General features: G+C 26.4%; 1 protein-coding gene across 2 annotated transcripts; it reads right to left on the bottom strand.

Annotated features, from left to right (window-relative positions):
* Nucleotides 1–532: 532 nt before the first annotated feature.
* LOC119689516 (zinc finger protein 706-like) lies at nt 533–3,736 on the bottom strand. Of its 2 annotated transcripts, none has more exons than XM_038104353.1 (5): nt 3,657–3,736; nt 3,343–3,473; nt 2,871–3,182; nt 801–959; nt 533–738 (listed from the first exon to the last, which is right to left on the bottom strand). In XM_038104353.1, the coding sequence occupies exons 4-5, from the start codon at nt 942–944 to the stop codon at nt 649–651; spliced, it is 234 nt and encodes a 77-aa protein (XP_037960281.1). In that variant the 5' UTR covers nt 945–959; nt 2,871–3,182; nt 3,343–3,473; nt 3,657–3,736; the 3' UTR covers nt 533–648. The 2 variants fall into 2 exon arrangements, with proteins under 2 accessions (XP_037960281.1, XP_037960282.1); XM_038104354.1 differs by having other exon boundaries at nt 2,936–3,182.
* Nucleotides 3,737–16,038: the final 12,302 nt, after the last annotated feature.

Here is a 16,038-nt window from a genome sequence, read left to right as displayed (position 1 = left end):
CATAGGTTAGCATATTGAAATTGAATAAAAATAGTTCTCATATCGTTGAAATATAAGCTTCTGCTTAGTGATGAATAATTAAAGGTATCAGTCCAAAGAAGGAATCTTTTTATAGATTTAAATGCATTCTTGTTGCATTAAATATAATTGTTGCAGTAGACTTAGAAAAGTTTTATTATCACTATAACGTATGCAAGACGTATTAGCAAGACGTATTACTTCATTCTCGACGTTCAGGGCATGTAAGAAAGGATTTATTACAAAAAACTCGTCCATCGGTAACGCGAAAGGATCAGTGTAAATGACGTTAAAAACAAATGTTGTTGAACTGATTCAAACAGTAAGACATTCAAGCTTTTATGATCACTTCCTTTCTTACAACTGTAGAACAGAAATATTGGATGAGAATAATAAAAAACGATTCCCATTAAATTATTTGTGGGTATTATTTATTATATATACTACACACAAAATTTGTTAAATTCTTTAAATCTTAATTTATTATAGATTTGTAAAATGATCAGTAATTAATTTTTAAAAACCAAAAATATATGTATGTACTTCATTTTAACCTCATCTAAGTGTGGGTGGTGAAATTCATGAAAGACTAACTTAGAAAATTAGATTTCAATACTTGATTTATGTAGCTCAAACATCTTTAAGTTCTGGTGGGAGTTCGAATTTGGGGTGCTTATTTTGAAAATGCTGTTTGTACGTTTTTGGATCAGGCATCTGAGACTGGTAGGAATTGAAAAGGTCAATTTTAAAAGAATTTTTGTATTTTAGTTAATTTATGTTACCCTACAAACGACGCAAACGTATGCAAGAGCTTTCTGTGCTGCCTTCTTTTGGTCATTGACGTGGTGTCCTTGTTGCTTTTTCAGTTTTTCCTGTTTATCCTGAAAACGAATCTGCGATAATTTTTTTTGATGTCCACGTGCCATTGTAGTTTTTGTTAACTGGAAAATAAGTACAAAATTTGTTTATTAGAACAAAATAGTTTTAAATTATATATACCTTTTTATATACATAAAAATAAAAATGTGTATATAATAATGTATATATATATTATTATACAGGTTCAGGCGTTTGAAGTGTTACCAACTACACATAGGTATATCTGAGTCAAACTGAGTATGTCAACTACGTAAAATTCATACAAATGACAGTTGTTTATATCATTAAGCTACCATAAGTATTTGTGTCTAAGTTTTATAGAACAAAAGTTATTCGAAATGGAGTTCAAACGTAATAGTCTGATTGAGTTACATATGGCTGGAAAATTACAGCAACATCACTTAAGATGGTCATTCATCATTTCATTAACTCTAAGTGCTCAGAATAATCTGAGTGTTTACTTAACTGAATGCATTGCCGAAAATTTAAGACTATGTATGGTCACCCGAATTAATTTTCCTTCTCCATCTCAAGTAATGATATAGGCAGCTGTTACCGCTGATGGACGCTCTCCAATCGTTTACATCGAGCGTTGTGTCAAACTTAATGCGATTTATTATCGGGAAAATGTTTTGAAAGTATTATACAGTCGTGAGCATGCAAGACTCGACACCGGTCTTGGTCTCATAAAACTCGTGTAAACCAAAAATGGTTGTGTCATGTTCCACACATCATTTCGTTCACACAATGGCTCTTGAATTCACCAGATATAAATTTGATGGACTATTCCATTTAGACCATTTTGGAGAGGATGTTGAGGACTAAAAAATATGCAAATAGAAATGCGTTGAAGAAAGCCATTGTTCAGGAATGAAACAAAATATCGAAAGAACGCATTCGTGAAGCATGCAATTGATTTCTAAACCGTTTGAAACCCATAGTCAAGGCAAAAGGAGGCTTTCATCCACATCGTGCTAGAGTGAATAGATTCTGAAGATTTGATTATTTCCACAAACTTTTGTAATTTGTTGTTTCAATAAAAATTAATTTCACACAAAAAAGATGTAGTTGCTTGAATAGGTAACCCTTTAATCGTCTAACCCTATGTGTAATAATTATATATACATATAATAAATGATTCAGTTTAAATTAGTCAGGAAACTACTGTTGCAGCTGTTGTGGGTTTAGACTAAAGTTAAAGCGGAATATTAATAGACCTTGGGAAGTACTTTAATATAATTGTCGATTTTATAGTTAATATATTTATTATTATTTATTATAATAATATATTATTATTTATATGTTTCTAATTAAAAGATATAATGTTGGAAATGTTGAAAAATGAATGAATTTAGTGAACGAGTGAAATTTGAAATTTATTGTAATTATTACTTCTATTTTTTTACTGAAGAAAAGTAGTAACGTAACTGAATTAAGAATAAAATTTTCAGTGAAAACTATCAGATTCAATAGCTTAAGCCTTACTTATGTCTTAAAATGTATATGCACCATCATACCTTTTTTATTTTATGAAAATTGAACTTTCTTATGACATATCTCTCAATGTTTCTCTTTTAGTATGAGAAATACATTTTAATGGCTTCTGCTAAAATATTTCGTGATAAATATATTTTGAAAAATGTTATATCTAAAAAAAACCTAATATACATAAGTCATGGATGTTAACTCGGTCAATGTTCACGTTAACCCACAGATGACCAGTAACTAATTTTGTAACAAAAAGAGATTTTCACAGATGGAGTATGGCAACATATTGACATAGATGTTTTTAATGTTTAAAAGAAGTTCTATTTTAAAAAATGATATAAGTCGGAAAACCATTTGATGCCTCTGAAATAAGTGCATTTTTATTTAATTGCCAAAATCTGAAATTTTTCATAAAAAAATCCAATTTTCGTAAAATTATAACTACCCTAACAAGCAATAGTAAAGAATGTTCAATAAAATAATACATTGCCCTGATAAATTCTTGTTTATTCTTGATCGAAATATAGTTTTCAGTCCCAAAAAGATAAACCTTTTAATCCAGAAACAGATCTTTGAACTTTTCCGAAGTTTATTGTTATTTGGTGTTTTTGCTAGTCGAAGAATAGTTTCACCCACAAAAGATGGAACTTTCAATCTAAAAACAGATCTTAGCACCTTCCCGGAGTTTGTTTTTTTTTTTGGTAGGTGTTGTGCGTTTTTGAAGGGTTGGACGTTTCTGTTTTTGACCTTGAAGCTCGTAATCTGGTGGCCAAATTGTGTAAGCGTAGTGATAGCAGCTATGTTTGAAGAAAAAAAATTTTTTTAATTAAATTATGAATAAAAAACCTTCATTGGTAATTAGTTAATAAGCAGCAGCTGATGAAGGTATTACGGTAGCGAAATACAAATACATATAATTTACTACTGTTATATATATTTTGAAACTTTGAAAGATACCTTCAATATGTGACGTCAACTTTGACCACTGCACTGAACTTCAGTATATAAGTGTGCGTTCCCAACAAATTAGAGATATGACGTATTTTGACTAATACGTCTAATACGCCTTACTAGTTTTTCTGTTTTGTCTGAAAACAAATGTATTCATTAAAAATAAATATTAAAAAATAATAAATCAATAAGTTCCGGCCTCTTAAATTCTCAATACCATTAAAAGCCTTTAATTTTTAACAAAAGGCAAAGCAATTGCAGGGAACATGGAAATATGTTTATCAAAACTTGTCACTTATTTTGATGCTTTTACTACTTACCACTAAGAAATTTAGATATCAATACTACATATTTTCTTAATATTCAGATAAATTTTAATTTTAGAGAACTTCCGAAATATTTGGAAAAATTTGGAAATTTTTATAATTTTAAACTATATAACTATTGAAACTATTAAACTATCGGGTTGCTATGAGTCGGAATCTACTGTTATAAAATATAAAAAATAAATCGGATAGAATTATTAATGGTACATGAGTAGGATTATGGAACGTGAAAATATTGTCGAAAATTATAAAAATCTCTCAGGTAGGTACAGAAATTTATACACAGAGATTAGTGTTTTTTGAAAAAGACGATACCCTTTAGAAAATATTTAGAGAATTTTAAACCTAATGCGGCACATTGCTCTAAATCTCACAAAAACAGACGGGCCCTGCAACATATAATCTGTTTCTGTTATTAGAATTTAGCTAGTAACCTCTATATATTGGTATGCTCTAACTTAAATGGCAGAACTGTTAATCAGAAATTAATTTCACAGTATCAAAGACAGAGCCCAATAAAATACCCACCAAGGTGACAAATCTGTTATTCAATGGTCATTTTTCTTGCAGAAGTCGAGTCAGCTTCTCTATGAATATGTAAAATTGCAAAAAGATATATAATATAATTAGACAAAAATGAAACACATAACTATATTTAACAAGTTTAAGAATTAATTTTTAAATCTTCGACTAATGCTCATAGTGACCAGATTTGTTTTTTTTTGTGTTCTCACCTTATAATGATTTTTTTCTTATATATTTTTTACCGTGCGCTGAATTTAGCATTTTTATATTTAATATGTATTATAATATTACTACATTACATCGGTAGTCATATAAGCAAAACGCGGTGAAAGTTATGTGCTTTACAGGTATCGCTCGTGGGCCTCCCCTCATAGGGGGAAATCAATTTGCAATATTAATAGGTGGACAACAATCACAAAAAAAAATTGGTTTGTTTTGAAAGTTGGTCAAAGGATCTTTAATTTTGTTAAACCTTTTTTGACTAACCACAAATTTTGCGTTAGGATGACTTTTCTCTATATAATTAGATTCCACAGGGACCTTCATTAACAGTAATTTCACTTATAATAACTTTAGATCCACTTAATAAAATAATGCTGAAATACAATAGATTTGAAAACGCTATTTACGCGGATGATTATATTCTCCAAAGTTAAGGACATATCTATGGTTCAAGTGATTGTAACTGAGATTTTAAATTATGTGGAAGAATGGAGTAATTTTTCTGGTGCTAATTTTAGCTTAAATAAATTTATTTTATTGTATTTTACTAAATAATAAATTTACATTTTAAATAACTTTTATTAATATTTATGATATTTATTAAAAAAATTATATATGAAGTATAATTTAAAATCTGTAAACATATGTAAAATTTTAACAATATTTATGCATTTATAAATATATTATTTTTATTATTTTTTTTTTCGTATTTTTCGTTTTCAAATAAAATTAAATTACAAATTACACCCTTTCAAATTTATTATGGAAAAAAATAAATTAATTACAGTAAAAATTATTCATTAGACAGAAATACCCTATTTTGATATAAAAAAGGTTTGTTTCCACATTTTCAAAGGCAAAATCTTTCTGGCTTAGTCCGCTAGGTATTAAGTCTCTTGCCTTAACCTCTCTACCTTCGTTACAGGAATGCGGATGCAACCACTTCCATACTCATTCCTAAAATTTGGTTTTTGTGCGATAAGGAGATACAATATTATGTATGTCTTATCATATCTTTACTATATGTATATTATGTCTATAATTTTGTTTCCTAGAAATGAGAATTTAAAACTTTTCTATAAATAGTAAATTGTTATTGTTCTTAGCAGTAACTACAACAAAAAAAATCTAAATTGCGCAAATATATATTTGCATGATAACCATAGGTCATATGTCATAATAAAACATTTCTGTTAAATAATTATGCATTAAGGGGCGTAATTAATTTTAAAGATTTTAATTTGAAAATTAATTGAAATTTCCATTAAGAATAAAATAATAAAAATAGTATGTTTAAAAGTGAATAAATATTGTTAAATTTTTACATATATTTTTATACAGTCAAACTTCCATAACTCAAAGTCCAATTTTGCAAAAGAAAGGTTCGAATTATGGAGACTTCGAGTAAGAGAATTTTTTTATTTTTGAAAGAAACTAGAATTATATTTAAACATATTTATTTATTTATTTAATATCAAATACAGCACAGATGTTATAGTGAAGTAAAATAATTAGAAATTAGTGCTTGGGATTTTGTGTTTTTTATTATATTTCAAATTTTCATCAATATAATATCTTTAATATAAAGATATCTTTTACACGTCTTTTACATAAGGACGTTGTTAATGCCTGTCATGGGAATACAAAATCATGAACCTTTTTGGCTTTTCCATTCAACATTTTTTGTACTTGACTTGCAAACCTATTGAAAAAGTAACATAACTACCAAAATTTCTAAATAGATTTTGCAGACGTTTGCTCTCCCTAGTTCTTATTCAATACATCTGTAAAAAAGAGAAATGTTAAACTTCATAAACGAACATATGGGCTATAGAATGGTCAGCGTACAACCATCGTTACAAGTCGATCAATACCAGTGAAATAAAAGCAATATACCCACAATCATGCACCCGTTAACAGTGTCAAATTTTTATTCATTTGCCTATTGGATATGCAAATCTATCTTTATCATAAATATTTTTTGAGTGGCGATCAGCCATTTAACTGTCCATTTTGTAATAGCCCATCATATATAGATCATATACTTAACCACTGCCCTTCTTTTGATTCTTTTCACAGTTACATCTTCTTAAACATCTTACTTACGAGTCCATTAAAAACAATTACTGTTAAAAGTATATTTCTGATGTTAATTATATTAAAGTTTACATGGCAAAATATGCATATAAAGTGAAGTGCTGGAAGTAATAGTCAAACTAATGTAGTGGTTTATTATTATATTAGACTACGCAAGTGTAAATATATATTGAACAGTCTTAATATCAAGAGTGTTTCTCATTTTGGACAATAATCGAGAGTATAAATCGGCAATATATCAAATCAATTCAAACTAGGTATATCTTGAAATTGGCAATAGTTCCAACATATTCTCAGTATAATATTATCTAATAATATTTATATTATTATTAATAATATTAATATTATTATTAATAATAACAATATTATTATTAATAATAATAAAAATAATAGTAATAATAAATTAATAAATAATAAATATTAGCAGATATACTGAGTTAGCAGTGGAAACTAAACGAAACGGGAACCTTAAGGAAATCAAGACCATTCCTATAATAATTAGCGCTGAAGGTGTAATTGACAAACATCTCTGTGCAAATATGAGCACCTTTGGAAGTCCCGCAAAACCTCGTTGATGCTTTGCACAAGTCAGTGATTATCGATACCTGTCATATTATCAGAAGTGTCATTACCTAAATTCTCATATACAATATACAATATATTTTGTTTTAAGCTAAGGCATCCAAAATGTATTTTTATACCCATTAAGAGAAATAAATAAAAAGAAATAATAATAATAATATTATTATTATTATTATTAATAATAATATTATACCGAGAATATGTTAGAACTATTAAAATTAATATTATTGATGTCTCAACTTTCAGAAAGTTACTTTGTATGTAACAACTATATTTCATTTAAGGCAAAAGATATATTAGAATCCGTAAGAATTAGATATTTCTGTAATCACCAAAGCGTATTATGTATAAGTATTAATAATAAAAAGAATAATAGGTAATAAGATTAATTATTAGGAATAAGTAATAAGTGAGAAAGGAATAAGCGTTTAAAGTTTATACGTTTAGATAGCGAATGAACTGATTAATAGAAAATATTTTATGCTGACTATGAAATACTTGATTGCATTTGGACAGCACTTCTATTAATGTAGAACTCAACAGTTATAAAAGCAAGATACTATCATATAAATTTATTGAAACGCATTCGCTTTAGCGATTTATGTATATTAATAAAATAAAAACCTTTGCCTTAGAAATGAGAAGGAACTGTAGCATTGGAGCCATATAATACTTACTGGTTATAATGTTAACTTATTCACCAATTTTTGGCATGTATTATATATAATATAAAGAAGATCAGTATTAGCTGAAGTATTTCAAAAAAAATCTAATTGTCGTCAACAAAATACTCGTCGTACTTCAATATATACTGCATTATATCTCAACTGCGAAGGTCTTTTGTATCGTTTATTACTTTATTATGATATCATCCATATTAACAATTTACATATAAACGGTACTTGAACTAATGTATTTCGTGAAGTCTGCTAGTAGTATCTTATGAATATTGTACATAAAATGTCAGCGCTGATGAGGCAACAAAAATCGAAAAGCCCCATATTAATATTATTATTAATAATAATATTATTATTATTACTATTATTATTATTATTAATAATAATATTATACCGAGAATATGTTAGAACTATTAAAATTAATATTATTGATGTCTCAACTTCAAGAAAGTTACTTTGTATGTAACAACTATATTTCGTTTAAGGCAAAAGATATATTAATATCCGTAAGAATTAGATATTTCTGTAATCACCAAAGAGTGTAATGTATAATGTATAAGTATTAATAATTAAAAGAATAATAGGTAATAAGATTAATTATTAGGAATAAGTAATAAGTGAGAAAGGAATAAGCGTTTAAAGTTTATACGTTTAGATAGCGAATGAACTGATTAATAGAAAATATTTTATGCTGACTATGAAATACTTGATTGCATTTGGACAGCACTTCTATTAATGTAGAACTCAACAGTTATAAAAGCAAGATACTATCATATAAATTTATTGAAACGCATTCGCTTTAGCGATTTATGTATATTAATATAATAAAAACCTTTGCCTTAGAAATGAGAAGGAACTGTAGCATTGGAGCCATATAATACTTACTGGTTATAATGTTAACTTATTCACCAATTTTTGGCATGTATTATATATAATATAAAGAAGATCAGTATTAGCTGAAGTATTTCAAAAAAAATCTAATTGTCGTCAACAAAATACTCGTCGTACTTCAATATATACTGCATTATATCTTAACTGCGAAGGTCATTTGTATCGTTTATTACTTTATTATGATTTCATCCATATTAACAATTTACATATAAACGGTACTTGAACTAATGTATTTCGTGAAGTCTGCTAGTAGTATCTTATGAATATTGTATATAAAATGTCAGCGCTGATGAGGCAACAAAAATCGAAAAGCCCCATATTAATATTATTATTAATAATAATATTATTATTATTACTATTATTATTATTATTAATAATAATATTATACCGAGAATATGTTAGAACTATTAAAATTAATATTATTGATGTCTCAACTTCAAGAAAGTTACTTTGTATGTAACAACTATATTTCGTTTAAGGCAAAAGATATATTAATATCCGTAAGAATTAGATATTTCTGTAATCACCAAAGAGTGTAATGTATAATGTATAAGTATTAATAATTAAAAGAATAATAGGTAATAAGATTAATTATTAGGAATAAGTAATAAGTGAGAAAGGAATAAGCGTTTAAAGTTTATACGTTTAGATAGCGAATGAACTGATTAATAGAAAATATTTTATGCTGACTATGAAATACTTGATTGCATTTGGACAGCACTTCTATTAATGTAGAACTCAACAGTTATAAAAGCAAGATACTATCATATAAATTTATTGAAACGCATTCGCTTTAGCGATTTATGTATATTAATATAATAAAAACCTTTGCCTTAGAAATGAGAAGGAACTGTAGCATTGGAGCCATATAATACTTACTGGTTATAATGTTAACTTATTCACCAATTTTTGGCATGTATTATATATAATATAAAGAAGATCAGTATTAGCTGAAGTATTTCAAAAAAAATCTAATTGTCGTCAACAAAATACTCGTCGTACTTCAATATATACTGCATTATATCTCAACTGCGAAGGTCTTTTGTATCGTTTATTACTTTATTATGATTTCATCCATATTAACAATTTACATATAAACGGTACTTGAACTAATGTATTTCGTGAAGTCTGCTAGTAGTATCTTATGAATATTGTACATAAAATGTCAGCGCTGATGAGGCAACAAAAATCGAAAAGCCCCATATTAATATTATTATTAATAATAATATTATTATTATTACTATTATTATTATTATTAATAATAATATTATACCGAGAATATGTTAGAACTATTAAAATTAATATTATTGATGTCTCAACTTCAAGAAAGTTACTTTGTATGTAACAACTATATTTCGTTTAAGGCAAAAGATATATTAATATCCGTAAGAATTAGATATTTCTGTAATCACCAAAGAGTGTAATGTATAATGTATAAGTATTAATAATTAAAAGAATAATAGGTAATAAGATTAATTATTAGGAATAAGTAATAAGTGAGAAAGGAATAAGCGTTTAAAGTTTATACGTTTAGATAGCGAATGAACTGATTAATAGAAAATATTTTATGCTGACTATGAAATACTTGATTGCATTTGGACAGCACTTCTGTTAATGTAGAACTCAACAGTTATAAAAGCAAGATACTATCATATAAATTTATTGAAACGCATTCGCTTTAGCGATTTATGTATATTAATATAATAAAAACCTTTGCCTTAGAAATGAGAAGGAACTGTAGCATTGGAGCCATATAATACTTACTGGTTATAATGTTAACTTATTCACCAATTTTTGGCATGTATTATATATAATATAAAGAAGATCAGTATTAGCTGAAGTATTTCAAAAAAAATCTAATTGTCGTCAACAAAATACTCGTCGTACTTCAATATATACTGCATTATATCTCAACTGCGAAGGTCATTTGTATCGTTTATTACTTTATTATGATTTCATCCATATTAACAATTTACATATAAACGGTACTTGAACTAATGTATTTCGTGAAGTCTGCTAGTAGTATCTTATGAATATTGTACATAAAATGTCAGCGCTGATGAGGCAACAAAAATCGAAAAGCCCCATATTAATATTATTATTAATAATAATATTATTATTATTACTATTATTATTATTATTAATAATAATATTATACCGAGAATATGTTAGAACTATTAAAATTAATATTATTGATGTCTCAACTTCAAGAAAGTTACTTTGTATGTAACAACTATATTTCGTTTAAGGCAAAAGATATATTAATATCCGTAAGAATTAGATATTTCTGTAATCACCAAAGAGTGTAATGTATAATGTATAAGTATTAATAATTAAAAGAATAATAGGTAATAAGATTAATTATTAGGAATAAGTAATAAGTGAGAAAGGAATAAGCGTTTAAAGTTTATACGTTTAGATAGCGAATGAACTGATTAATAGAAAATATTTTATGCTGATTATGAAATACTTGATTGCATTTGGACAGCACTTCTATTAATGTAGAACTCAACAGTTATAAAAGCAAGATACTATCATATAAATTTATTGAAACGCATTCGCTTTAGCGATTTATGTATATTAATATAATAAAAACCTTTGCCTTAGAATTGAGAAGGAACTGTAGCATTGGAGCCATATAATACTTACTGGTTATAATGTTAACTTATTCACCAATTTTTGGCATGTATTATATATAATATAAAGAAGATCAGTATTAGCTGAAGTATTTCAAAAAAAATCTAATTGTCGTCAACAAAATACTCGTCGTACTTCAATATATACTGCATTATATCTTAACTGCGAAGGTCATTTGTATCGTTTATTACTTTATTATGATTTCATCCATATTAACAATTTACATATAAACGGTACTTGAACTAATGTATTTCGTGAAGTCTGCTAGTAGTATCTTATGAATATTGTACATAAAATGTCAGCGCTGATGAGGCAACAAAAATCGAAAAGCCCCATATTAATATTATTATTAATAATAATATTATTATTATTACTATTATTATTATTATTAATAATAATATTATACCGAGAATATGTTAGAACTATTAAAATTAATATTATTGATGTCTCAACTTCAAGAAAGTTACTTTGTATGTAACAACTATATTTCGTTTATGGCAAAAGATATATTAATATCCGTAAGAATTAGATATTTCTGTAATCACCAAAGAGTGTAATGTATAATGTATAAGTATTAATAATTAAAAGAATAATAGGTAATAAGATTAATTATTAGGAATAAGTAATAAGTGAGAAAGGAATAAGCGTTTAAAGTTTATACGTTTAGATAGCGAATGAACTGATTAATAGAAAATATTTTATGCTGACTATGAAATACTTGATTGCATTTGGACAGCACTTCTATTAATGTAGAACTCAACAGTTATAAAAGCAAGATACTATCATATAAATTTATTGAAACGCATTCGCTTTAGCGATTTATGTATATTAATATAATAAAAACCTTTGCCTTAGAAATGAGAAGGAACTGTAGCATTGGAGCCATATAATACTTACTGGTTATAATGTTAACTTATTCACCAATTTTTGGCATGTATTATATATAATATAAAGAAGATCAGTATTAGCTGAAGTATTTCAAAAAAAATCTAATTGTCGTCAACAAAATACTCGTCGTACTTCAATATATACTGCATTATATCTTAACTGCGAAGGTCATTTGTATCGTTTATTACTTTATTATGATTTCATCCATATTAACAATTTACATATAAACGGTACTTGAACTAATGTATTTCGTGAAGTCTGCTAGTAGTATCTTATGAATATTGTATATAAAATGTCAGCGCTGATGAGGCAACAAAAATCGAAAAGCCCCATATTAATATTATTATTAATAATAATATTATTATTATTACTATTATTATTATTATTAATAATAATATTATACCGAGAATATGTTAGAACTATTAAAATTAATATTATTGATGTCTCAACTTCAAGAAAGTTACTTTGTATGTAACAACTATATTTCGTTTAAGGCAAAAGATATATTAATATCCGTAAGAATTAGATATTTCTGTAATCACCAAAGAGTGTAATGTATAATGTATAAGTATTAATAATTAAAAGAATAATAGGTAATAAGATTAATTATTAGGAATAAGTAATAAGTGAGAAAGGAATAAGCGTTTAAAGTTTATACGTTTAGATAGCGAATGAACTGATTAATAGAAAATATTTTATGCTGACTATGAAATACTTGATTGCATTTGGACAGCACTTCTGTTAATGTAGAACTCAACAGTTATAAAAGCAAGATACTATCATATAAATTTATTGAAACGCATTCGCTTTAGCGATTTATGTATATTAATATAATAAAAACCTTTGCCTTAGAATTGAGAAGGAACTGTAGCATTGGAGCCATATAATACTTACTGGTTATAATGTTAACTTATTCACCAATTTTTGGCATGTATTATATATAATATAAAGAAGATCAGTATTAGCTGAAGTATTTCAAAAAAAATCTAATTGTCGTCAACAAAATACTCGTCGTACTTCAATATATACTGCATTATATCTTAACTGCGAAGGTCATTTGTATCGTTTATTACTTTATTATGATTTCATCCATATTAACAATTTACATATAAACGGTACTTGAACTAATGTATTTCGTGAAGTCTGCTAGTAGTATCTTATGAATATTGTATATAAAATGTCAGCGCTGATGAGGCAACAAAAATCGAAAAGCCCCATATTAATATTATTATTAATAATAATATTATTATTATTACTATTATTATTATTATTAATAATAATATTATACCGAGAATATGTTAGAACTATTAAAATTAATATTATTGATGTCTCAACTTCAAGAAAGTTACTTTGTATGTAACAACTATATTTCGTTTAAGGCAAAAGATATATTAATATCCGTAAGAATTAGATATTTCTGTAATCACCAAAGAGTGTAATGTATAATGTATAAGTATTAATAATTAAAAGAATAATAGGTAATAAGATTAATTATTAGGAATAAGTAATAAGTGAGAAAGGAATAAGCGTTTAAAGTTTATACGTTTAGATAGCGAATGAACTGATTAATAGAAAATATTTTATGCTGACTATGAAATACTTGATTGCATTTGGACAGCACTTCTATTAATGTAGAACTCAACAGTTATAAAAGCAAGATACTATCATATAAATTTATTGAAACGCATTCGCTTTAGCGATTTATGTATATTAATATAATAAAAACCTTTGCCTTAGAAATGAGAAGGAACTGTAGCATTGGAGCCATATAATACTTACTGGTTATAATGTTAACTTATTCACCAATTTTTGGCATGTATTATATATAATATAAAGAAGATCAGTATTAGCTGAAGTATTTCAAAAAAAATCTAATTGTCGTCAACAAAATACTCGTCGTACTTCAATATATACTGCATTATATCTCAACTGCGAAGGTCTTTTGTATCGTTTATTACTTTATTATGATATCATCCATATTAACAATTTACATATAAACGGTACTTGAACTAATGTATTTCGTGAAGTCTGCTAGTAGTATCTTATGAATATTGTATATAAAATGTCAGCGCTGATGAGGCAACAAAAATCGAAAGCCCCATATTAATATTATTATTAATAATAATATTATTATTATTACTATTATTATTATTATTAATAATAATATTATACCGAGAATATGTTAGAACTATTAAAATTAATATTATTGATGTCTCAACTTCAAGAAAGTTACTTTGTATGTAACAACTATATTTCGTTTAAGGCAAAAGATATATTAATATCCGTAAGAATTAGATATTTCTGTAATCACCAAAGAGTGTAATGTATAATGTATAAGTATTAATAATTAAAAGAATAATAGGTAATAAGATTAATTATTAGGAATAAGTAATAAGTGAGAAAGGAATAAGCGTTTAAAGTTTATACGTTTAGATAGCGAATGAACTGATTAATAGAAAATATTTTATGCTGATTATGAAATACTTGATTGCATTTGGACAGCACTTCTATTAATGTAGAACTCAACAGTTATAAAAGCAAGATACTATCATATAAATTTATTGAAACGCATTCGCTTCAGCGATTTATGTATATTAATATAATAAAAACCTTTGCCTTAGAATTGAGAAGGAACTGTAGCATTGGAGCCATATAATACTTACTGGTTATAATGTTAACTTATTCACCAATTTTTGGCATGTATTATATATAATATAAAGAAGATCAGTATTAGCTGAAGTATTTCAAAAAAAATCTAATTGTCGTCAACAAAATACTCGTCGTACTTCAATATATACTGCATTATATCTCAACTGCGAAGGTCTTTTGTATCGTTTATTACTTTATTATGATTTCATCCATATTAACAATTTACATATAAACGGTACTTGAACTAATGTATTTCGTGAAGTCTGCTAGTAGTATCTTATGAATATTGTATATAAAATGTCAGCGCTGATGAGGCAACAAAAATCGAAAAGCCCCATATTAATATTATTATTAATAATAATATTATTATTATTACTATTATTATTATTATTAATAATAATATTATACCGAGAATATGTTAGAACTATTAAAATTAATATTATTGATGTCTCAACTTCAAGAAAGTTACTTTGTATGTAACAACTATATTTCGTTTAAGGCAAAAGATATATTAATATCCGTAAGAATTAGATATTTCTGTAATCACCAAAGAGTGTAATGTATAATGTATAAGTATTAATAATTAAAAGAATAATAGGTAATAAGATTAATTATTAGGAATAAGTAATAAGTGAGAAAGGAATAAGCGTTTAAAGTTTATACGTTTAGATAGCGAATGAACTGATTAATAGAAAATATTTTATGCTGATTATGAAATACTTGATTGCATTTGGACAGCACTTCTATTAATGTAGAACTCAACAGTTATAAAAGCAAGATACTATCATATAAATTTATTGAAACGCATTCGCTTTAGCGATTTATGTATATTAATATAATAAAAACCTTTGCCTTAGAAATGAGAAGGAACTGTAGCATTGGAGCCATATAATACTTACTGGTTATAATGTTAACTTATTCACCAATTTTTGGCATGTATTATATATAATATAAAGAAGATCAGTATTAGCTGAAGTATTTCAAAAAAAATCTAATTGTTGTCAACAAAATACTCGTCGTACTTCAATATATACTGCATTATATCTCAACTGCGAAGGTCTTTTGTATCGTTTATTACTTTATTATGATATCATCCATATTAACAATTTACATATAAACGGTACTTGAACTAATGTATTTCGTGAAGTCTGCTAGTAGTATCTTATGAATATTGTACATAAAATGTCAGCGCTGATGAGGCAACAAAA

This window comes from Teleopsis dalmanni, chromosome X, assembly GCF_002237135.1.
Source record: "Teleopsis dalmanni isolate 2A chromosome X, ASM223713v2, whole genome shotgun sequence".
In the NCBI taxonomy this organism is placed as follows: Eukaryota; Metazoa; Arthropoda; class Insecta; order Diptera; family Diopsidae; genus Teleopsis; species Teleopsis dalmanni.
The sequence above is the reverse complement of the archived record's forward strand: the minus strand, read 5'-3'. Positions and strand labels throughout refer to the sequence as shown.

Coding starts and splice junctions, on each gene's coding strand:
- LOC119689516 (XM_038104353.1), bottom strand. CDS start 944: ATGGCACGTGGACATCAAAAAAAATTATCGCAGATTCGTTTTCAGGAT. Junction 739..800: donor ACGTTTGCGTCGTTTGTAGG/GTAACATAAATT, acceptor AATTCCTACCAG/TCTCAGATGCCTGATCCAAA.